The sequence below is a fragment of the Nanorana parkeri genome, unplaced genomic scaffold (assembly GCF_000935625.1).
Source record: "Nanorana parkeri isolate BGI_ZX_2015 unplaced genomic scaffold, ASM93562v1 scaffold1223, whole genome shotgun sequence".
Lineage (NCBI taxonomy): Eukaryota > Metazoa > Chordata > Amphibia > Anura > Dicroglossidae > Nanorana > Nanorana parkeri.
In genome coordinates this window covers 376,868-402,858 of record NW_017307491.1, presented here as the reverse complement: position 1 = coordinate 402,858, position 25,991 = coordinate 376,868, and the positions used below count along the sequence as shown (strand labels likewise).

General features: G+C 40.3%; 1 protein-coding gene across 1 annotated transcript in view; it reads left to right on the top strand.

The window, feature by feature from the left end:
- Positions 1 to 25,991, top strand: part of LOC108797078 (polycystic kidney disease protein 1-like 1) — a 125,299-nt gene that overhangs the window by 18,441 nt on the left and 80,867 nt on the right. The window contains exons 9-18 of the mRNA XM_018568644.1: positions 1,612 to 1,785; positions 7,824 to 7,952; positions 8,061 to 8,127; positions 12,872 to 12,975; positions 14,674 to 14,860; positions 16,170 to 16,302; positions 17,258 to 17,342; positions 18,461 to 18,628; positions 19,731 to 19,849; positions 21,833 to 21,943. Coding sequence (XP_018424146.1) covers positions 1,612 to 1,785; positions 7,824 to 7,952; positions 8,061 to 8,127; positions 12,872 to 12,975; positions 14,674 to 14,860; positions 16,170 to 16,302; positions 17,258 to 17,342; positions 18,461 to 18,628; positions 19,731 to 19,849; positions 21,833 to 21,943 — 1,277 coding nt within the window. The remainder of the gene's footprint in view (positions 1 to 1,611; positions 1,786 to 7,823; positions 7,953 to 8,060; positions 8,128 to 12,871; positions 12,976 to 14,673; positions 14,861 to 16,169; positions 16,303 to 17,257; positions 17,343 to 18,460; positions 18,629 to 19,730; positions 19,850 to 21,832; positions 21,944 to 25,991) is intronic.

Sequence of the window (25,991 nt, the reverse complement as noted above, 5' to 3'; positions counted from 1 at the left end):
CCCCTCCCGGCCATGGTTTTCAGGCTCCCCGGCTCTTTTGGGGGACCTGGGACCTCGGTAAAGTAGTTCAGAATAGGGAGCAGAGCCGAAAACATCCATTCTCAGCTCTGCTCTGTAATCTGTGACGCAGGTCCCCAAATACAGACGATACATGCTGTGCTGTATCTTCTGTATTGGATGGCAGGCTCATAAAGAGAACTTGTCACCTCCAAATGATATCACACCCCATGTGTGATATCAATAAAGTTAAGTGAAAAAAAATGAAAGTGATTAAAAAATACAAATTAGAAAAAAAAATGAAAGTGCTAAAAAGGTCAAAAAGATAAATGCATGAAAACACATTGTGTGTGTGTGTGTGTGTGTGTGTGTTGCTCTCATTCCACTGTGTGCCATATTTTGGTAGTAGGGCAGTAGCACTCTCTAACACGCACAATGCACATTAAATGGTAAGTTCACTTTCCCAAGTAATTTGGGAAAATGCAATTACCTGCTTAAATCTGGCTAACACTCCAACCCCTCCCCCTCCTCTCCCCATACTTAACTTTTAGTTAACGGTCTCCTCCTGTACTTGTGTACTATCGGCACCCCATACTGCCGTCCAGTGCAGCCCTGCGCTATGGATTTTGAATTTCACTCAGAAATTGCGAGTACTCGTTGGTCAGTGCAGTCAGGATTCTGTGCCCACCAATGAGACCCAGTGCTTCCTAGCACAGTCAATGTGGTTTTGGTTAAAATAATTTTTTGTATCAGGACAACTATAATCATAGATTGAGTTAAAGTTCTTCATAATTATAAAGAAACTGCCCTAAAATCATAAGCCTGTATTGTTTTAGAAAAATGTCACATGCCCCTTTTAGAAAAAGTATCAGTAATTGGTATCGGCAAGTACCTGAGGGAAAGTACGTGTACTTGGTCTTTAAAAAGTGGTATCAGGACATCCCTACTAAATTAACACTGGCACTCCTGTGTTTAGATGATCGAATGCAGGAGAAGTTATCTGGGAAATATAAACAACTTTTTTGCTTCCCAGATCACTTTCTCCTGTGTTTGATGTTCCTGCTTTGATCAGGTTTAGCAAGGTTTACATGCTTTTTTAAGTATTTGCATGTGTTTATGCATTTAGCCATGGTTAGAGTTTCCAATCCAATCCGGGACGCACATAATTCTATTTTCACTAAACACAGCTAAACTGACTGCACCTAAACACATGTAAATGCTCAGTTTGAATGATACCATTAAACAATCATTAGATGCTATTATATAATATAACTGGTATAATATAATTGTCACCTTATCAGGTCAGTAATAATAGTTAGATTAGGATATTATCTTATGTCTACTGAAGATCTGTGCAGTTATTGCTGAGCTGAAGAATTTTCCTTGTTGATTGCAATTGCTGCCATAAATAGGGCTTGTGCCAGGGGTGTCCACGCAGGGCATACACATGTGAATTTAGACATACAGTTATGCATGTCCTTAAAACAATCATGCAGTGGTCATACAGTATATTCTAGCCCCTGTCTTATGTCTATAGGTACCTTTTAATGTTGGTAAAGTAGAGCAAATTGTCTATCATGCTGTATAATATTTTTCTGTACATTTTGATACCAGCTCTTCTACTGCAAATTCACACAATATTTGGAGGATTTCCATTGCTGGGGTTCAGTCTTTAGCCGACCATCTTACAGTTGGTTCAGTCATACTCAAAGAATAACCACATGTTTTGTCCTGTGTTTGGGGTATATGTGTTTCAACATCATCCTCCTTCACTGGAAAGTTGATCAGGTATGGTTTATTTTGGTTTTATTAACAACACAGTAATTTATGTTTAACATAGCTAACACAATGTATGTTAACTGAGCAAAAATTGTGGAAAGACTTATTTATACCCTTAAAGAGACCCAGTTTTCATTTCGAATGTGTTTTTTAAAACATCAAGAATAATAAACACTTGCGCTTTTTGCAGCTTTTTATTTTATTTACAAGCCCCGTAAAGTGAATAGTAACTTTTCTGGGAGTGTCAGATCCTACTATTTGCAGCTATGTCATGACTTATGCTGACACTGTCAGTGTATGAACCACATGCTGATAGTTAGAATGTTAGAATGTTCTTTTTCATCCTGCAGCCCTGGCAGCTCCGAGACTCCCTCTACCTGCCACTACTACACACTTGTAGTAGCTTGGCGAAGCTCTGGAGTAGGCCTGTCCCGAGCTGTCTGTAAGCAGAGAGACTCAGGAGGTGAATCGTGTGGTAGAGGCCGCAACTCCCTGAAAAGAGTCATGCTGATACTTGCAGTGCTGAGGCTGACACCAGAGTCACTTGCCGATACTTAACATCTTGCTAGAGCTGTCAGTGCCATAGAATAATCTTTTTTTTTTTAAATGTCATACATGCTGTTAGCATGCGGCTGAAGCATTGTCAGTGGTGTCTGGTATGTCCTAGCTGAGTAGATCTAAACTAGGTATCTGAGCAAGTATAAATTACAGAACAACCCCATCACACATTCCCAAACTCCTCTAATAGAATATAAACTTTCTCTGCTGCGTTCTGGGTAAGCTATAAAGTCAGACAGCTTAATATACCGTACCACTTTTTTAAGACCGAGTACGAGTACCGATACTTTTGATCAAGTACTCGCAGATACCAATTACCGATACTTTTTCTTAAAGGGACAGGTCACATTTTTTCTAAAGCAATACAAACTAATGCTTTAAGGTCACTTTCTTAATATTATGATTCATGAGATGACGAGGGAGCATGACGGCAGCTTCCCGGCCAATCAGAATGCCGGGTGCTCATTCATTACACGGCGCCCGGCTTCCTGATTTGTTAGCTTCCGTTTCCTGGCCAATCAGGAAACCGGGCAGCGTGTAATGATGTGCTGCCCGGCTTTCTGATACAGGAAGTACTCGTGCTAGGTATGTAGCACCCAAATACTCTGTATCGGCACCAATACCGATACTAGTATCGGTATCGGTGCATCCTAGTAAAAACATATATTGGGTTAATTCAGTTGTCAGTCGGGGGACTGTATTCACTGGAACGCAGGCTCTGTGGGTGCATGGGGCAGTCAGGCACTGGATGAAGATGAAGTGACACCAGGGAGAGCGGGGATCAGAATGACTGCACACTTGGCATGGGTGTGATAGTGGCACAGAGTCCAAAGAGCTCCAGATATTCACCAGAGCCCCCTGCAAGGGCTGATGGGTTTTGCTGTAGGACAAGTCCAAGGTTGCGGCCCACTAACAAACCTGTGCAGATTCAGCTGACAGAATACTGTCCGAAGTCTAAGGAAACACTAGTAACAGCAAACAGATCTGATAGTTACATAGTTGCATTGTATTTGAGGTCGATTAAAGACACAGGTCCATCGAGTTCAACCATTGTGTGTGTGTGTGTTGTGCGTGCATGTGTGTGTATGCGTCCCTTTGTGGTCTAAGCTTTTAAAAGTACCTGTACCCCTGTATGTTACGGTCTCTGAGGAAGGTATCTAATTGATTTTTGAATGATTCAATACTCTCTGCTGATACCACTGCTTCTGGCAAAGTTCCAAAATTGACTACTCTGACTGAAAAGAAGCCCCTATGCCCTTTGTGGTTAAATCTTTTCTCCACCAATTTTGGTGGTGGCCTCTAGTCTTTGTTAGGGAGTTTACAGTAAAAAGTTTATTGCTGATTTTGCTATTTCCACTAAACATTTTGTACATTAAAATCATGTCCTCTTTTAATCGCCTCACTTCCAGGGTGAACAAGTTTAAATTTAGGAACCTTGTCTCATAGCTTTGATCCTCAAGCCCCTTAATTAGTTTTGTTGCCGCAGCCTGGCATTGCATTCTGTTATCCAATCTGTGGTCAACTGTGACCCCCAAATATTTTTCCATTTCTGACTACCCTAGTGGAGCACCCATTAATGTGTATTCCGCTTCCTTGTTTTTAACCCCAAAGTGCATAACTTTAAATTTTTTAGCATTAAACCTCATCTGCCCACTCCCCTATTTTATTCAGGTCCTCATGTAATGTTATACTGTCTATGCCCGTGTCTATTACCCACCCAATTTTAGTATCATCTGCAAACACCAAAACATGGCCAATCCCTCCCAAATATCATTAATAAACAGGTTAAACAGTATGGGGCCTAGCACAGAACCCTGGGGCATGACACTCACTGCTGTAGATCAATGTGAAAAAGAGCCACTTATCAATACTCTCTGGACACGTTCCTGTAGCCAGTTCTTTATCCATATACCCACCATTTCATCTATGCCCATAGATTTGATATTTTGTATTGGGCGTTTGGGTGGTACTGTGTCAAATGCTTTTGCGAAATCCAGGTGCACCACATCCACTCGTTTTCCTCTATCCAGATCTCTACTCACCTCCTCGTAAAATGTTAGTAGGTTGGTCTGACAAGACTGGTCCTTCATATATCCATGCTGATCACTTATTATACCTTTTGTCACAAACAAAATCCACTAAATAGTTCTTTATCATTCCCTCAAACAGTTTGCATACTATTGATGTTAGACTGACTGGTCTGTAGTTCCCAGGTTGGCATCTTGATCCTTTTTTGAATATCGGTACTATCGTTGCATTGGTGGGGGGTAATAGAATACTCAGGAAGCATGGAAGCTTGCTGGAGACACAGGGAGTTCGACAGCTAGTGTTATGATGTGTTGCTTGAATGCCGAGCAACAGATACACTAGTCTTTTAAAAAAGAGGGTGTTAGTAGATTGGCCGGAAACCAAGCACCTCAAAAAGAGGACAAACCCGATGCTAAATGAATACAAGAAAGTGTGATATCAATAAAGCTGTGCAAGAAGCAAAGCACTAAAAGCATGTTGAACTTGCTTGACTTCAACAAGGTACCTTCTGATTGTGTTCATTTGGTTACTGTCCCTTGCAATAAATGTTTTATTCTTTGCACTGTCTATTGAATAAGGCCAATGGTTTGTGCATATAACAAGTTTCCAGCCAGCGCGTCACTAATCCCTGCGTCCAGCCAGCGCGTCACAAATCCCTTGCGTCCAGCCATCGCGTCACAAATCCCATGCGTCCAGCCATCGCGTCACAAATCCCATGCGTCCAGCCAGCGCGTCACTAATCCCTGCGTCCAGGCAGCGCGTCACTGATCCCTGCGTCCAGGCAGCGCGTCACTGATCCCTGCGTCCAGCCAGCGCTTCACTAATCCCTGCGTCCAGCGCGTTACTAATCCCTGCATCCAGCCAGCGCATCACTAATCCCTGCATCCAGCCAGCGCGTCTCTAATCCCAGAGTCCAGCCAGCGCGTCACTAATCACTGCATCCAGCGCGTTACTAATCCCTGCATCCAGTGCGTCACTAATCCCTATGGCCTTGTTCACACCGAAAGCGTGTGCGTTCCAGAGCGGAAGCTGCTGGAACGCACCGCGATCGCTGAGAAACTTGCCCCCGCATTTTGGGGCGGGAGGGGACGCGGCGGTGCATTGAATTCAATGGCACCGCTTTCACGCCCCGCTGCCCGCAGTGCGATCGGGGGCGTGGCAAAACTTTGCCAGCATTCCGTTCCACTGCAAATGCAAAAAATAGGGCTTGCTCTTTTTTTTGTGTTTGCAGTAGAACGGAACGCTGGCAAAGTTTTATCTTGCGTCCGATCGCACTGCGGGCAGGGGGGCATGGAAGCGGCGCTATTGAATTCAATGCACTGCTACGCCCCCTCCCGCCTCAAAACGCGTAACCAGTAACAGTAAATGCTGAGGGAACTGAGCGCTGGTGTCATCCACTAGGTGGAGTATTGCGTGTGCACAATCCATGCTCCTCTTCCACATTTGAGTCTAGTCAAAGTACCCTCTACCTGCTACTGCTGCTTCCCAAGTGCTTTTTGCATCATCCAGTATTCAGTGTTGTTCAGCTGCCTGCCTACAGTAACTTGGTCACCCCTGGCTGCCTATGACCCTACAGCATTCGCTGCTCAGGTTTATGAGTATGCAAGGCCTTCTTTTGCTTTGGTCCCAATTGTTCTCCACTATGCATTGTAAAATGTTGAGGACTGTCCCATTGAGCAACTGTCCATTGTTGCTAGATGATCATTTTTGGTATCCCCAAAAGGGAGTGACGCCTGTACCCTAGATCCTGGGACCCGTATTACCATATTGATTTCTTCAGGAGTCTTGTATAGTTCTGCAGTATAAAGCTGAGATCTCCCACGGGTCCACAAGACCCCTAACCCCTGGATTTTTTGTTGGTTTGTGCACAATAATGAATAATTATTCCTGCAGGAGCTTAGAGCTTATCCAGGAGCATGTTCCAGTGTATCCACAATATAATTAAATTCTGACTCTACTGGACCTCCACCTCTAAGTGTACCTGACGCCCTTGTTACCATCTCTGATTCAGATTCAGAGTCCTCACAGACTTCTCCTGAAAAAACTGTCTTTCAGCAATTTCCATAGGACTCACAATGCATTCTAGATATTGACTGGTGAAGTATGTTCTGCCCTACAATTGGAGGATCAGTCTGATGTTCTAGGCTTAAGATCTTTTAGACTTTCCCAATACACTCCTAAAACATTCCTCTATGAGGACTGGAGACAACCTATGGAATCATGGCTCCCTCCTGACAATGTGAAGGAGTGTTTTCCCTTTGAAAAGGAATCCATTGAGGAGCAATCTCTGGCCATTGTAGACTCTCCAGCCTTACAGCTTAATAAGCATACCAATACCACTGTATCATATTTTACTTTGCTTTACAGAATTCTGCTTCTACCGTATTCCTCTCCTAGGGAATATCAAGGTCTGCAAAATCAACAGGGATCAACTCTTACTGCTCCTGTACCTTGTAAAGACCTGACTCTTCAGCGTCCTCCAGTTTCAGACCCTATTCTAATGGCACTGATCCCTATGTCTACCCTGGTGCCTTTTTCTTGGCATACCCACTGTGGAATGCTCAGGAGACCTCCATTGAAGAGAATCAGTGTTCCAATTGTTCACACTTTGTGCTAAGCCAAGGGTCTTATTGTCTACACTCATTGTGAACCTTTGTCCCTTACCTCTTATGGGGCTCATGGAATTGTTTGGGCATTCCATTTAGCATGGTCCCTCGTTTTGTGCTGTCTCGTAATCCTTTTTTTTATTTCTTCCTTTGAGTTAGAGAATCTGGATTTTAGACAGTCACCTCAGCGTTTGGTCTGAGTTTTTCCTTTCTGGTGATTACCTGTCCTGGTCTGGAGGACTAGGTTGATCCTCAGAACCCCCCCCCTGAGTCATTGCAATTTTATTTTGGTTGGTCCTGGTTCATCTAATGTTTTTGTGTTAGGCCCTTCAGATACCCTTTGTGATATAATTTCCACATCTGTTCCACATCCACGTCTTTTTCAGTGACTTTTGCACACCTCTGTTGCACTGCTTTGGACGTCCTATTTGTCTCAGAATTACTAAAGTTCTGTGTCCCTCAATGAACGATACAGAATAAAAGATTTTTGTACTCGCTGTAAAATCTCTTAAAGTCCATTGAGGGGCACAGGTTATACAGAGGCTCTGGCTTAACATTTTTTGTTTGCTAGTGTCCCAACCTCCGCAGTATAACCCAATTGTCTAAAATTACTAAAGTCCTTTGTTACTCAATAGACTTAAAGAAAAAGATTTTATAGTACAAAAAGCTTATATTTCTAAAAGTCATAAAGTCATAAAGTAATGACATTTTAACCACCAAATTTTGCATATGATGAATCTTACACATTTATAAATGTTTATACAATTGTAATGTTTACATTAAGAAAACTAAGAATAACCATTTGTGCCTTGTTATTTTAACTCTGAACATGTTCTAACTTTGTTTTTTGCATAGAATTTTAAGTATACTGCTGAGAATGGACTCATTGACATTTCTACCACTTCCCTGATATCTGGATTTCAATCTACAATGGTTGTGTATCCAATTGCATTATTATTATCACTTCTGTATAGGTATAGTAAGGTAAGATGAAATTCCAGTAAGTCTTAACCTTCATTTATTATAATGTACAATATAAAATATCTTGCTGTAACAGACTAACATTCACAGTGTTTCTTCGTCCTTTTGTAGAAGGTGAATAAATATCTCAAAGAAGACCATTCTAGGATTAAGGCCTCTAATATAAATTATCATGAAGGTGAGAAGAATCGCAAAAAAATAATAACCTTTCAACACCGTTGGATAGGTCTTTTGTTGCACACCAGATATGGTTTTACCAGTTTTCACATTTTGGCACATGCACCAATAAAATGCAATTAAATGATGAAAGTGTATCACATAAAAAATAAAGGATTACAAAATGGAATCCCTGATTTTGTATATCCCATTATACGCCTACCAATGTTGTCAAACTATATTAATTAACATACAAAAGCACAATATAAACTACAAATTTAATCTCTGGGAGGGAGGAATTTTGGGCAGAAGAGCCATTCAAAGTTTCTTTTGCCCCAAAAAAAAAAAAATATCCCTCTTTCTCCCATCTTTTTTTTGTGTGGCCACACTGCACAGCGCATGCACCGTACATTGTGCACACTCATATCTCTAAGATGCCGTAAATCGGCCGGGTGCAGCGGAGATTGTGACTCCTGTGCGCTTAAGCAGGAGTTACATCATTACTGGCCACCCAATAGCTGCAGAGAACTTCCAAAGAACAAATCAAAACGGTTTACTTCTGCTTTAAAATTAACAGTGCATTTCTACATCATTAATTAGCAATGGCTACATCTAGACTTAGAACTGTATTGACTTGAAAACTAACTGTATGGGGCTCCTCTTTGCATGTACATATACAGTATATTTTATGTGCATACACAGTATATGTTTTCACTTTTTTATTAAGGAATGTATTTTTACTAAGGAAAGATATGAGCACTTCCAGGTTAATTGACTCTTGGAAGAAATTAGGAAAAAGGAGTTATTCAAGGACTCTACCTGTTAAACCCACACCCATCTTCTTGAGCACAGCTGTCAGAGAAAAACATAATTTCACACCACACCATGATGTAGTAGATTCACCTGTGCCTGTGTCCATTATGCTCATAACAATTACATAATTTACAGAGCTCTCAGTTTTACCATTACAATTATTTATCTATATAGTGCCAACATATTCTGCCGTGCTGTACAATCGTTTCGACAAGACAAGTTAGAAACACTGACTAGCATCATTGACATACAGAAACAGTAGGTGAGGAGGACCCTGCCCAAATGAGCTTAAATGCTAAGATGAAGGGGACCAAAGACACAGGTGGGGAAGGGGAGACTGCAGATGTGTACCAAATAAAATAGGAGGGGATTTGGGGGTACTGTGAAATGGGAGCAGAAGGGAAGGTTGTATAGGGTAAGAAATCAAGGGGAGAGCAGATTCACTTCTCTAAAGAAGTGCATTTTGAAGAATTTTTTAAAAGCCCTGTAGGGATGGGGAAAGCATGATGTGGCGTGGGAGAAAATTCCATAAGGTGGGGGCAGCTCTAGTGAGGTCCTGAAGACAAGAGTTGGGTGTGTGGGTGAGTGAGCAGGATAGTCTCAGGTCATTATTGGAACGAAGGGGCCAATTTAGAGTACATCTTCTAATTAGGGATTAAATGTAAGCCGGTGTGTGGTTATGCAGAGCTTTGTAGGTAAGGCTAAGCAGTTTGAAGTGACTCTCAAAAGAAACAGGAAGCCAGTGCAGAGATTGACAGGGGTGACATGTGAGAGTAGCGGGAGGTAAGGTAAATGAGTCTGGCTAAAGCGTTCATGATGGACTGAAGGGTGGCAATCTGGGCATGTTTCAGGCCGATGACAAGAAGGTTGCAGTAGTCAAGTTGGGAAATGATTAGCACATGGACAAGCATTTTGGGGGTTTACCCAGTGAGAAAAGGTTGAATTTGAGAGATGTTTTTCAGATGAAAGCGGATTCATGGAGTGAATGTGAGGGGAAAAGGAGAGGTCAAAAAGCACACCAAGGCAGCGTGCCTGCAGATAAGAGGAAATGGTAACTCCATCAACCTGAAGAGAGATGGACATGGGGGTAACCTTAGAGGGAGGAAACACCAGGAGTTCAGTCTTAGAGAGGTTCAGTTTGAGGAAGTAGGTAGTCAGTGATTTTGAAACAGGCAATCAGTTGCATGAGCCAACAGATTGGGGGAAGAGGTAGTCCTGAAAATCATCAGCATAGAGGTGGTAATGAAAGCCGTATGAGGAGATAAGGTTACCCAGAGAGGCAATGTAGCGCGAGAATAGAAGAGAACCCAGTACAGAAGCTTGTGGGATTCCAACAGAAAGAGGTACAGAGAGGTTGGTGGAGCCAGATAAGGCAAGAGCAGTGTCATTGATGCCAAGGTTGTGAAGGGTGAGAAGGAGCAGTGGGTGGTCAGCAGTGTCAAAAGCAGCAAAAAGGTCAAGAACAATAAGAAATGAATAACGTCCTTTAGATTTGGCTATCACTAGGTCGTTAGTCAGTTTGGTCAAGGCAGTCTCTGTGGAGTGTTGGGGGTGAAAACCAGATTGTAGAGGGTCAAGTAGGCAGTTGGAGTCCAGGTAGTCTGTGAGTCGGGTATGCAACAGTCTTTCAAGGAGTTGGGAGGCAAAGGAAAGAAGAGAGATAAGGCGATAGCTAGACAAAGCTTCAAGGTCAAGAAAAAAGTTTTTTTTAGTATGGGTGTGATGAGGGCATGTTTAAGGGAAGAGTGAAAAATGCCAGAAGTAAGTTAAAGAGTGAAGATTCTGGTGAGAGAAGGGACAATTACAGAAGAGGAAGGATGGATAAGGTGTGATGGAATGGGGTCGTGGGGACAGGTGGTAGGGGAGGAGTAAAGGAGAAGAGCAGAAACCTCTACTTCGGAAACTTGGGAGAAGGCACTGAGTGAAGAGGAAGAGGCTGGACAGAGGGTGGGTTGGGTAAGGGAGGATTTCATTTCAGATGTTAATCTTTTCTGTGAAAAATAATGCTAAATTTGTAGCAAAGAGGATATTGGAGGGGGGCGAATTAGTGAATTGAAGGTTTGAAATAGGCGCTTGGAGTCATAAAAGAAGGTGGAGATAAGGGAGGTAAAGTATGTCTGCTTGGCTAGGGCAAGAGCAAGACTGTAGGACCGTAGCATGAGTTTGCAGTGTAGGAAGTCAGAAGTAGTGTGCGACTTTCTCAAACACTGGTCAGCAACCCTATAGCACCTTTTGGAGGTAGCGGGTGAAGTTAGTATGCCAGGGTTGGTGCTTAGATTGACGTACCGGGTGTGATGGGGGATAGTTTATCTAAAGTGGCAGAGAGGGCATAGTTATAAAGGGTAGTGGCTGTGGAGGGGCAGGTGTAGTTAGAGAGAAAAGGGTGAACATCTGTGGAAACTCTGCAGATTAAGAGTTCTAAGGTTTCTGAGGGGCCAAGTGGTGTAATAGGAGAGAGGGTGGGCAAGAGGCAGGATGATATCACAACATAGAAGATTGTGATCAGAGAGAGGGAGTGGACTGTTGCAGAAGTTCGAGACTGTACAATGGGTTGAAAAAATAAGGTCCACTCTGGCTTGGTGGGTAAGGGAAAGCGACCATTGTGTGAGACCAAAGGAGGAGGTCATAGAAAGGAGTTTGGAGGCTTCAGAGCTAGAAGGGGCATCAATAGGAATGTTAAAGTCTCCAAGAATAACAGAGGGAGTGACAGAGGACAGGAAGTGGGGGAGCCATGCTGAAAGGTGCTCAATGAATGGGCCAGAGTGACTAGGAGGATAATAAATAACTGCAACTCGAAGTGAATAGGGGCGAAAGAGGCGGATGGTGTGAACCTCAAAGGATAGAAAGGACGAGAAGGTACGGGAGAGAATAACCTGCAAGGTGCAGTGAGGTGAGAGAAGTAGACCAACACCGCCACCTTTGTGTTCTCCATGTCTTGGAGTATGTGAGAATTGGAGGCGCCGTATGACAGGGAAACTGGGGTAGCACGGTCACCGGGACAGAGCCAAGTTTTAGTGAGCTTTAAATTCAAGGAGGGTCCCTTTAACCCCTTAGAGACCAGTGACGTACATAGTACGTCACTGGCAGCTGGCCCGTTTAGACAGACTCCTGGCGGGACTCCGTTTACAATTGTAAAGCCGACTGTCCAACCTTAAAGAGGACCTGTCACTGCCAACATATTATCACATGGGGGGCTTGTAAGTAATATTAAATAAAATAAATGTAAAAATAATTTTAAAAACAAATTTTTAAAGTCTCCCGTCCCCGCGAGCATGCACGAAGTAATGATAACATGCGTTGGGTGCGCCTACGTACCAAAATGAATGTGCTACATATGTTGGGTATCACGGCGCATACCCAAAAATTGCAACTGGCTTTCAGGAAATATACAGTATAATGTTTGGGGGGTTTGAAGTAATTTTCAGTCCTAAAATGTGGACTATATCATGTGTGCAAAAAACAAAACAAAAAAAAGGCCTTGGCGGGAAAAGGGTCCTTAAGGAGTTAAATAATCTCCTGATTAGAGTTTTTCCCCTACAAATAATTTATTGATATATTGCAGCGTGAAAACTCAGCAGGTTGGCTTCTATTAGTGGGTGCTGCTATTCTAAATATTTGTGCTCACATCCCAGATGAATACATGTGTTGGTGAGGAGGGAGGTGTCATTTTTTAGTGCAAAGTAAAGAATCTTATTAAAAATGGACAATGATTAAAACAATTAATTTTCCATAACTGAAAAAATAATACACAGGTATTGGCGTGCGTTGGGAGGAAAATGTTTTTGTATTACTTTGCCAAGATTTAGTGTTCTTGTTGATACTTTTAATTTAGAAGTAGCTGCATTGGATTAAATATTAAATAAATAAATTGCATTTATTGTACAACGATAAACAGAAAATTATGATTGTAAATATATAGATATGTACAGCATCTCTATCTTTGCAAATTGCAGGTCATCAACATTATATACAAGAAGCAGACACAATTCTTCAATCTAGTTTGGCATGGCAGCATTTCCAGTACTGGGCATATGATACATGGAAGAAGAAATATCAGGTATACACCTGCAAGAGTCATGATAATCAAAATATGCATATTATTCTATAAAATGTTACTATTTTGAAGCATAGTTTAAAATATTTGTTTAAAATGTCTTCTGTACCTAAAAAATCAATGTGAAGTCTACTAATCAAACTCGGCCCATGATTGAAATATAATAGCATGTAAGCCTAAACATCATGTGCATCCTCCATAAGGATTACTACAGTGGTATTAATGGTCTGTGCTATAACATTAAGTATGGACTACAATGGGAAATTACTATAATGGATGGAAACTATAAAAGGCAGAAACTAAGCAAAAGGGGAAACCCTAAGATTCTTTGCTGATCAGGTTGTTTCCCCTAAACTTGCAAAGCAAAATGATAATTATTCCAAAACATACTGGTTTAGCTACTGTGAAAGCCCTTGCATTATATACATCTATTTACAGTATTTACTGCACCACTTACCACACACCACCTAAAGCCGACCTTCACACGCATGATAGACTTTCCCTCACTGGGTTCCTCCATCCTCCATTATAGCGAAAAGCCAACAATTTTTTTTTCTTTTTGTTTATCTTCTCAATCTCTTTAAGATGTCACCAATTATGGTTTATTTTTGGATAAGGGGATTTATGCACTGCTGACCAGAAATGTAAATGACACTGTTGCATACTTCTGACTACTGCACTCTGTGTTTTAACGTGCTGGACAGAGGCTATAGTCTCTGTTCTCATTACACTGTAAATGGTTCCTATTTAACATTGCATCTTACATTTTGGAACTAAATATTTTTTCTTTCACATATTGTTATTTTAGTTTTGCATATAAGAACATATAGGGTGGCCCCAAAGGGTCATATTCAGCCATTTTATGAGACAGATAAACAGATACATAGAATTCAAATGCAATATGGATCAACATCTTACAGGAAATAAGCAAACCCTTATACATTTAAAGAAACACAGAGGACTTCATGTTCAAAAACCATAACAGCATAGTGTAAGTTAGTGGGAAGTCTAATGGTAGGACTAAGCAATTCTTTTATGTTATTTTGTTCTAACAAGGTATTTAAGGTCAGGTGCCTTAGTTCATCAATTTATACTCCCAGAAACAGCACAGCACACCCCAAAAAAGTTGTCTGGAGCCACCCCTGGGCATACCCCTACAGGTGGAGCTGCATGCAGGGGAACATTATAGTGAAGCACGAGTCTTCCTGTCTTTCCAGGGGAAGGACTGGCAGTGACAAACTAAGTAAGAGAGGGGGTTGAGCAGAAAGGGAGAGGGTGGGTCACGCTCCAGGCAGTGGACAGCAAGAATGCAGTACACAATGGTGATGATAGAAAATACTTTTGGACTTCTTCATCCCATCTTGAAAACCATGCCCCATTGGGATTGTAGACGTAAGGAACAGAAAGCAGGTCACTGCTTTGTCTCCCTCTAGATGTCTTCAACCCTTACAGTACCCTGCGTCTTTATGCTTTATCCTGGCCCATCTACACTTCTGGAATACTTTAGTTTTATCTATGTGCAGGAAAGTACCTACTTCTACAGTCTACAACATAACTTCAGGGGGTACAGAGGTAGTTATGGTTACAGGGAAGGGCAAGCCTTTGGTTACTCATCATTTATAGTGACTTTACTTGAAAAGAGAAGTGGATGTGATTGAATGCTGAGCACTACTGCATGAAATGATGTTACTTTTTTTATAGAGAGAATTTTCCACTTCAAGTATTCACTCTAGAGATGGCAGAAGAAAACACAAAAGTGGCTGTCCCTCACCTACTCAGAGCGCCACTGGATGTGAAGACTGCAGTTGTAATATTAGTCATTGTCAGACACCCGGACTGAAAAACATCAAGGATTGCTCAAATGGCACTTGCTTGGAACAATCATCAGGTAAAATGTAACACAAATAAAGTACCTGTCATTGAGCTGAAAACTTAAAATGTTTATGCTGTCCATACATGAAGCATTTTAAAGACATTCCAGTTTCATGCGGCATAAACCTAGCACTTTCTGTAGAAAAGTATACAATGCAAACAACAAATCAAATGGAGATTATTAAGGAAATTGAATCACACATCCCTACGTTTCAAGAAAACATTGATACATTGTGATATATAATGCAAATACGGAACACAGGAGCAATTGGGTATTAGTATTTCAAAATAAAAATCAGTGTAATTTAATGAATATCTGCTACCATACTTATGGCTATATAAGGATTTTATATCAAGTTATAAAATAAGAAAACCGTTTACAATATAAATACTGTGATGGAGTGTGTTTAGAAAGGACTCAGATATATATGATTAATAAGTATTTATTTAGATTCTTGTTTTTCTAAAAATCATGCAGTTCAATAAAAACATCCAATTCGCTTGAAGTAGTGCTTATGTGTGTCTCAAACTATCAGTTCTCTATCCCTAAGACTATTGCTGATACGTATATATTTGCAAACCATATTACATTAATCATTTATACATTCATGGTCATGTTTATATTTCATATAGCTCTTTACAGGTATGGCACTATTAGATAAATCCCCTATTTTATGGATATATAGTGTATTTTGTATTGATTCTATCTCATGGATTAATATTAATTTATATTGTATTATATGTTTAAAAAACAGATTATTGCTGAAAATCGATATATACAAACAAACAAAACAAACATCCCCCTGAAGAAGCCTTTGGGAGCGTAACGCGTAGGGGATTTATCTAATAGTGCCATACCTGTAAAGAACTATATGAAATATAAATATGACCATGAATGTATAAATGATTAATGTAATATGGTTTGCAAATATATACGTATCAGCAATAGTCTTTGGGATAGAGAACTGTTAGTTTGAGACACACATAAGCACTACTTCAAGCGAATTGGATGTTTTTATTGAACTGCGTGATTTTTAGAAAAACAAGCATCTAAATAAATACTTATTAATCATATATATCTGAGTCCTTTCTAAACACACTCCATCACAGTATTTATATTGTAAACGGTTTTCTAATTGAATAATTAGGGAGGTGTGGACTCAGATCACCTTGGGTGAAGTCTGGGAAGTGCTATTACTGGATTGACAAAGTTATAAAATAAAACTTTATTTGTCTTAGGGATTATCTTAGGGACTGACATTAGGTCATTTTCATTTGCATGCATGTTGTATTAATGTGTTTTTTGTTTTTGTGTCATTTTCTAGATCTTGGACTGTTTGACATTTCCTTTCTAAATGAGTACAAGGTTTTGCCCCCATGGTGTGTTTATGTGGCCTGGTCACTTTGTGCTGCATTTAGTATGGGATTTGGAATCGTAACGGTGGTGATTGGAATCAGGTACCTTGCTGAACCTTATTGCACATAATACATCAAGTTTTCCCCAGTGATTTTTGTTTGATTTGGGATTTTAAAATTGACAGTGGGTACAAATTCCTGAAAATAATTGAGAGTCCATTTGCTACAGCTTTCAGTATTCATGCCAAACTCCATATACACAGGGCATATACACAGATAAATACAAATCTGTACTGTTTTACCTTCCAAAATATTTCTAATTCTGTTTCTGAATTGCCAATTTAGCTAATTATAGACTAGGGTTGCACAGATACCAAGTACAGTACTCGGTAAAAGTGCGAGTACATGTACCGATACTTTTGAGCTCCAAGACTAGACTAGAGAAAAATTCAAAAATTAGGAGGCAGCTGTCATTTGTAAGGAGCACATGGAGCTCCTGGGATTAGTACATCTCTGTTTTAATGTACGATTTTGTTTTTATAAATATAAATAAAGGGATGCACAGATACCAGTTTTGCAAGTAGGAGTACTTACAAGTACGAGTACTGATACATTTTTGTTTGTCATGTGACAGTTTTTCTAAAACAATACAGACTAATGATTTCAGGACAGCGGTGGAGTGCCAAAGCCAGGTCCCAGCTGCAACCGCTGCAACCCTGGTAGTTCTCATGAAAATCCCAAGTATCTGCCCTGGTAATCGAAAAGTATCTGTACATCCCTATTATAGACTATCAAAAGAGTGTGACATCCCTCTTTAAAGTTGTAGCAACAGACCTTCCTGTGTTATCTTTCCAGCTTGGTCAATAGATTAACGATGATACCATGCTGATTCATTCAAAAAGGTTTACCATTCTTTTGTTGTTTTTTTTATTTGCTTTTCTTTGTTTCACATTTCTAACTAATTATAAATAAGCAAAGTTCTGAGGCAGAGAGTCTATAATAAAATTATCAACAAAAATGAAAACTCTATAATAACAAAAGTTTTTTTTTTCTTCAGATTCAGCACTGCTAAGTGTGTTCTTTGGCTGCATGCAGTTTTTTTCTCTATGATTTACTGCATTTTTATTGTGCAACCCATTTTGGTAAGATGTTTAAGGCTTTTTATATTGTTTATATTAATGGCAAAAAAATAACTATGCCTGACTTTATTATATATGGTGTAAACAAGCACCCTGTGTAATAGCAGATAGGGTGTGACAGGTCCTCTTTATGGAGACATCAGGGGTCTTTCACACCCCTAATGTCGCCTAGGGACCCCAAAGAAGCTGAGGAAGCAAAGATCTGCTTCGTCAGCTTCATCTCCTGGCTCTAAGAGTCGGAGACTGTAAGAGTGACACTGGAAGTGATGTAATACACATCACTTCCGGGTCCAATGATCAGGGGAGAGATCAGCGGTTAGAAGCCGCTGAATCTCCGATCATTGCGGGGAGACCCGCCGAGCCGCTCCCGGGTGCCGCACGGGGACAGCGGTGCCCGGGGAAGCCAATGGCAGGGGGGGAGGGGGGCGCCGCACGGTACAAATTATCTGTCAGCTGTACAGGCGCCGGATCACTTGTACATTAACAGCAATCGCCTGCTGTTAAAAGCGGTACTAAGAACACGGCTGCTGCAGAAGCCGTGTTCTTGTTTTAACCACTTTAACGGGCCGCTGTCTATAGACGTATTGCGGCCCGGAAGTGGTTAAGAGGCAGAAATTATTACACACTGTAAATCCATACACAATCTAGTTACTCTACCAAAAAGTAGTGAAACTACTTGGAAATTACTGATCAGTTGAATGTTTTTACCCACAGTTATGAGCTATGGATAATGAGAAAAAGAGCAAAGTAGTGGATGTAAGTGACATAAGTTAAGTTTCTGCATTAGATCACTCATTTTTGTGTTAGCTTTTGAAGTGGTGGAAGCAAAAAAGTACTTTGCGAAGTGTGTATTTGACGGCTGGACTTCAAAGTTAACCTGCCACAGTACCTTGGGAGTTTCTGCAAATGGAGAAATGCCCAGTGGAAGATCAGGATCAGAACATGCTTGCAGTGTTACACTGCCCAAGTAGCCAGAGAATACAGGTGAATTCTGCAGGAATAGTTGGAGTTCATAGACAGGCAAAGAACCAACTCCTGTTAGTGACTAGGATTACAGGGCTAAAAAGTTAGTGCATCATAATAAACCTTGAGTTTCTAAACATTGTAATATATTTTTTCAGATTTTACTCATAGCACTTTTTGTTGCATGGAGAAAGAAAGAAAGAACTGACTTTTTTGTGGAAGCATTAAGTGAAGATGTAAAGTATATTGCTGGTGAACATTATCTTCAGTTACCGCATTTAACGGCAACTCCTCAGAGTTATCACGAAACATCAAACTTTGAAAAGGTATGACCACAACCAATGAGAAACTTTTATATAGTTAATAATAATAAAAAAAGTAAATAATGTCACTTCTAAATTAAAACGACACCTTAATGTGTAGAACAGCCTATAAATTGCAAAGCACTTCATTCAGGCATCAAAAAATATAATTCACCTATACCTAGAGCAGCATAAAATAAACAAACTGCCTTGTAAAAATCTAGAATAAACTATTCATGTAAGCATAATTAACAGCAATAGAGAATATCAATTCAGTCAACTTCTGCTCCAAGTCAGATCAAACTAATCGAATTTGAATTGGCACGAAAGGATCTGCATTTATTCTTGCAATCCCAGTACTAACACAGATAATATTTTAACCCCCCCCCCCCTACCAAATCACTTCATACATGCCTGGAATTGAGAGAATGCTCTGCTATTATGATATCGGTCTATGCGAAACAAGGGTGAGAGGTTTTATGTATGCAATACTTAACTGTCTCTGTTTCCCTCCACTGTGAACTGATACTATAGTAACAGAAACACACCTAAAACTCAATTAAGATAAATAATCCACCTTCTGGACTAAAATGATTGTATGGAATACTCTATTATGGTCTTCTGAATCCTGATTTAATTGGTTGGTTGGCAAGGTGCCAACCTGGGAACTATAGGCCGGTCAGTCTAACATCGGTAGTTTGTAAAATGCTAGAGGGCATAATAAAGGATTATCTGGTAGAATTTGTTCAGGAAAACGGGATAGTTAATGACAATCAGCATGGGTTCAGGAAAGACCATCCCTGCCTAACTAACTTGCTAATGTCTTTATTCAACCTCAAATACTATGTAACTATATGTATTGCTTAAATTGGTACACTGGTCTTTTCTCTGTTAAAAAAATAATAGTGTAAAGAATGAGCAAAAGGTCTGCTATGGTGTATCTGTTTCAATCAGATCAGTTACATAACCTGCAGATGTTGCCACCAATATTGTCAAGCTGGGTTAAGAGATGATTTTAGGACATTCATTTACATCCATTCAATATATATAAAAAAAAAGTAAAAATGATGTTGTCTGCATGAAAATTTTAACAATAATTTTACATTTTATTGCATACTTTAAACAGATCCTTGCTGCCCGGAAGAGAGCTCGGTACCTAAGACTGGCACGACCACCCACTCGTCCTCAACTAAAAATAGCCAGAGACAAGGTCAGAAGGAAGACAGTTGTAAAGAAAATATTCAGGTAAAGAATACCATGTCAAATATGCTCCGTATATCCATCACAGTTAAACAAATTGTACATTTCTTACAAAGAAAACTAGAAAAGTTTATGGTGTGCATTATTTCAAGTCACAAATCCTGCTATACATAATAGTGATGGCACAGGGATGTTTGTCACACTAGTGATTTAAGGACTAGCAAACGCTTTCCAGTTTTTTATTATCTATTTTTATAAATTAGTTTTTGGGAGTTGCCTATAATAAGATACATAAATTATGAAGATAGTAGGTACAGTACCTTATAGCTGCTTTTCTTATAATTATTAACAACATTCTGACCCATTCTGCTGGATTATGCATGCATTGGAAAAATGTGTTTTCTGGAAGGCCAAGGAGGTAGGCAGGATGAAATTAGTGGGATGAAGACTGATGGAAATAATCTGCTGTGATACACCTGGAAGGAGAAGGTGGCCTAGGATGCTTCTGACCAGGAAGTGCTATGATCCAATTTTTTTTCTTCAAAATGTAAGATTTTTCTGCAACATATGGCTACATTATGGAACCACCCATGGGAATGTGCATGTTTTTTACCTTTTGGTGCACTTTAATTAATACATTGCATATTTTATATCACCATCAAAGGATTCTCTAATATAAATTAGATAGTACTTATCCCTAGGTGCCAAGCTACATAAATGAAAATATAACTTTGTCCTTTAAATTGATCCTTTAAAGGATGCTGTATCATGGATGCCACTCATTTCTATACACACTAACGCATGCTGGGAATGCTGGCTATGTCCCTTTTTTTAATATGATTGGCTGCTTAATGAAACATTTTAATACATCATAAAGTTCATGGATGAATTGGATAATGTAAAACATTTATAAATTACAGTAACATAGTACTCCTAACATGTATTAATGAAATACTCAGGGACACTGTTCCTATCATTTTGTATTAGCTATTAAGCATAGCAGTTTTTGTCAGTTAAAGATTTGTAAACTTACCGGGGGTTTAGCTGTTGGTCTTTAAACTTTACAAGGCTGCATAAAGTGTACATTTAATGCTGTAAATGTAATAAAGTTGGCTGTGGTTAGTTAAACGAACTGCTGTGTACACTCTCACTTCCTTCACAAAAACTTCCATTTGAGGCAGTACCCGGAGGCTGAGGAGCCTCTCACCTAGCGCAGCAGAAGTGGATGATGCAACCCCCTCAACAATGAGTTGCGACCCACTTTTGGGTCACGACCCACATGTTGAGAACCGCTGCCCTAAAGAAAAGACGCATTTAATCCTTGCAGTGCCAAGGGGCTTCCACTGCAAAGGCCCCGAGTTCAGCTTGAAATGGTTTGATTTATTTCTTTCACACTATTTTACATTTTCTATCCTTTTTTAATCTTATCTTTTTCTCTAAAATCTCTAAAAATGTCTGTAGACATTTTAAATGTGGCACAAGTAATTTTGAGGTGGTCCAAGCACACATGGGGAAGCATTGATTTGTAAAGGAGTACCAACAGAAGTAATTTCTGGTGGTTTCATGTAACGTGTTTCTGGTCTATGACTGGAGCATGTCTCTACTCTCCAACAATTTCTATAGCATGCTTGCAGTCTCTGGCCATCTTCTGTAGCCGTACAGCAGTCGCTGATCACTTCCTGTAACATGCCAGTACTCTTTGAGCATCTCCTGTGGCATTACTACAGTTTTGGACAGCTTTCTGTAGCATTACATTCACTAAATATTACGTGCAATCCTTTGCTGAAGTCAGGGGCTGCAAAAGCCCTCTATATCAAGACATTTGACCACCACTGCCCTATACTAACCATCTTACATGGATGATCTCCTTTCCCCTAAGTGAAAAGGCTTTGGGCATATTAGGCATTATAGATAACCTGCTGAACAACTTAAGCACCAACACATCAATAACACATATTTTACTTGTTTAAGTTATATTGTAAAAAAATGTATTATACTTTCATTTTCCTTATGGTTTCTATCTTTTAGGGATTTTATGGCATACATCATCATGACTTCTATATTTGTGTTTATAACATTTGGGAGGTATTCAAACAATGAATATCTTCTAAACCAAGCAGTAAGAAATGAATTTATAAGGTAAGCGAATGTGGAGACCTCATACCTGGAAAATGTTGAACAATTACTAACTAATAAATAACAAGGTTTTCTTTTTTCTTTTTTTCTGTTAGAGGATGGTGGTTAAATAACATATATAGCACATACTTATTAAAACATGCACTAAATAGTTACTTAGAAAGGGGAAACCTTATTCTTGTAAAGATTTGCTTCAACTGCCTAGAGATCTGGGAGAGGCCCCTCAAAGCTGGATGTGTCCTGAGTTTCTTGGGTGAATTGACAGCTATGCACTTGGTAACTATGCCTCTATGGTCAGACAGTCTTCTGGGAGTGACGTGTACAATGTGTTTTCCCAAGGAGAGGGGAAGGAGGTGTACACTTCTGGGCTGAGAGGAAAAGGGATAACAAACACTGCGATGTTATTATAAAACTGTCCACTGCCTCCATCACTACAGAACCCTTCAAATGTGGCAGCCAAGTTTATTTTTTACTTTTAAGGTTTTTTGTTTTTTTTGTGGTTATTATTATTTTGGTTATTATTATTACACAGGATCAGTAGATTGAGACACATGGTTATATGTCTCAGCTGCCTACAGGAGGTGGACACTGTCAAACATAAAAATAAATATTTGGCCAGCCAGGTTTAACTCCTCCTATTCCCATCAAGTGTCCATAGGAGGATAAAGTATTTTTTTTTTGTAAGACATAATGAAAGACACCTTAACTATGTAACAACCTATTGCTTGTACATCTGCTGTAACCAGTTTTTGATCTCTCTAAGGTCCAAGAACTGTTAAAACATAGGGTACATTCCTTACTCAAGGATGTTCTGTATGGAATTAGGGAAAATCCTGATGAAATGTTTACTCCTTCAAAACGTTTTGCAGAACAGTACCCGTTTGAAGAGTCCTTTATTAAAAAGGAAGCAGTCACCACTGTAGACCCGGTGATTTCACGCCTCAACAAAACACTGATTGTTCCTGTTGAGGATGCCCCAGTGTTTAAAGATTCTTCTGACAAACACTTGGAAGCTCTTTCAAATCCCTTTTTTCCTAAGTAGACCCTGCTATGAAGCCTACCTGTCAATCTGTTCAACCTTAGGAGAATGGATTATACTTATGTCTCAGGATCCAGCTGCTATTACCACTGACCCTTAGGTTTTAAAAGCCTTAGAGCTTCTGCCCTACACTATTGTGGGCAGAAGTGCTTAGTCAACATTGCACTTCTAGTTTCCAAAATGAGAGTCTTCTTCATGAGCATATGGAGAACTCTTTGACTGAAATGTTGGTCTGCAAAACAGGCAAGTAAAAAATGCTTGCTTTGCTTGCCTTTTGCTAGAGAATGTATTTTTTGTTTTCCTTTGGATAACTCCATAAAGGATGTCACTGGAGGTAAAAGTAATCATTTAAACCCAAAAAAGAAGCCTAGGTCTCAACATGGAAATACTTCTCCTGCTTCTGGGGCCAAGAAGAGTTCCGTTCATTCCTCTCAGATGTCAAATACCAAATCTTGACTCAATTCGTCCATAAGCCCTGGGCCCCAAAGCTCCAATCCAAGCTTACGGACAAGTCCTCTTCAGCATGAAGGGATGCCATTTCAAAGTGGGGGAACATTTGATAAGCTTTGCGGACACCTGGATAAAAAAGCGTGTCATATGCGTGGATAAAGGATGTAGTGCCTTGAGGTTACAAGCTGTACTTCTGCACTCTTCCTCCACCCTGCTTTGTGTCGTCCAACCTGGCTGTGCCTCTGCACAGATTAGCACATTTCCATGCTGCCACTGCAGATATGTTGACCCAGGGTGTTATAATCATTGTACCAACAGCAAGAAAAACAGCAGACAGAGAGGTTTCTAGTGTTGTATTCCAACATTTTCACTATTCCAAAGCCAAAAGGAGGCATTTGCCCTATTTTGGGCTTAAAAGCTTTACATGTTTTAATTTAAGTCCAAAAGTTTTGCATGGAATCCACCAACTCTGTCATAGCCTCTCTTCATCACAAAGACTTTCTAGCATACTTGCATGCCCCAATCTTTTCACCACACCAATGCTATATTTGTTTTGCTGTAGTTGCTCAAACCTACCAGTTTATAGTCCTACCATTTGGCCTTTCCTTAGCATCTTAAGTGGTCATCAAGCTTCTAGTCGCTGTACTGGCCTTACATTCCCAGGGGTATCCCCATTGTGAGATATCTAAAGAATGTTCTCTTGAAGAAAACAGCCAGCTTAGCTCCTGACAGACAAAATTCTGTTGACAGTCCAGACCCTAAAATAATTTTATTGGATCCTGAACCCTTATAAATCAGTGCTAGAACCCAACCACCGACTGGTGTATCTGGGTCTTTTCCTGGAAACAACTCATACCAAAGTTTCGTCCTGAAGAAATTCTTGTGAATTTGCACTCCCAGATTTGTACTCTACAATTCAGGAGCCATCCATTTCTGAGATTTTGCATATGAACTATAGGCCTCATGGTAACCTGTTTAAGGCAGTTCAATTTGGAGTTTCACTCCAAAACACAACATTCTGTCATTGTGGAACAAATCAGTACAATAAATCTGATATGCCAGATACCAAAAACCAGGTTATCTCAGGCATGGTGGCTCAGGAATCCAGTTCTGAAATTGGTGAAATCCTTCCTCCCACTATCAGGGAACATCAACACAATGAATGCCAGCCTGAAGGACTTGGGAGGAGTCAAAGACACCTTGTCGGTGAAAGGGACTTGGGAGATAGAGGAATCCCAGCTTCGATCAATGTCCTAAAGCCCAAATTATTTGGTTTTCTCTGGACACCCCAACTGGAGGGTCATCCGAACAAGAATTACTTTAAAAATGGCATGGCAATGGCGTACATCACCAATCAGGATGGAATCAGAAGTCTGGCTGCTGCAAGAGAGGTAGAAAGAATTCTAGCTTGAATAGAACTTCAGATTCCAGACTTATCCACCATTCACATACCAGGCATAGAGAATTGGAAGGCAGATTACCTAGGTTGGCAGAGACTGGGCCCTACATCTGGAAGTGTTTCAGGACCTTTATCTCAGGTGGGGAATGACAGAAGTTCTAGCCTCCATATTCAACAAGAAACTGGACAGGTTTGTCTCCATGTGGATAGATCCTCTGGTGGATGCAGTGTATGCTTTAGTGGCTCTGTAGGATTGGTACAGACTGATTTATGCCTTTCTATCTCTAAAACTTCTTCCTCGTCTACTTCCTAGGATCAAGATACAAGGCATTCTGGTGATACTCATACCACGTGGCCCAGGAGCGTGGCAATCTGACCTGATCAAACTTTTGACAGACACCCCGTGATCTCTCCCAGATTGACCAGGCTGTCTGTCCCAAGGAACAGTTTACCACCCTGCTTCATGGTTTCTGCCTTTGATGGCATGGTTGTTGAAGCCCAGGTCTTGGGAGACGGGGGCAACTTGGATTTGGTCATTCTCATACTGTCAAAAGCAAGAAATCTATCATCCCTCAAAGTCTACCATCACACATGGAAGGCTTAGTTTGTCTGGTCTGAAGCAAGGCAATACCACCACAGAAAATACTCTAGGGGATAAATCCTAACCATTGTGCAAACAGATTTAGATCAGCATTTTGCCCCTGAATACTATCAAGGAAGAAATCTCAGTGCAAGTGAAATTGTTTTCAAAAGACAGCTTACGTCCCATTCATTGATTATGACAATTGCACAAGGTGTCTCGTGTGGCTTCTCCTGCACAAGCTCCTAGGATTAGAATCTGGTTCCAACGGTATTTCAACTGCCTTTTTAACCCATCAGGGATATTGCACTATCCAGTCTTACTCACAAGGCTGTCATCAGCCTCAGAAAAAGCAGAGTCACATCAACACATACTAGCTGATCATAATCCCCATTAATGAAGTCTTACACCCTGAAGTGTGCCTTATGATATTCCAGTGTAGTTTGTGAAAGCATTCAAATATTGGTGTTGCAAATGTAGGGTAGTGGGCAGGATTGAGGATTGCAGTATGCCAATCTACCATTACATGTGCCCATAAGCAATATTGAGTGACTGAGGGAGTCACTAGAGTTGAAGGTTGCTC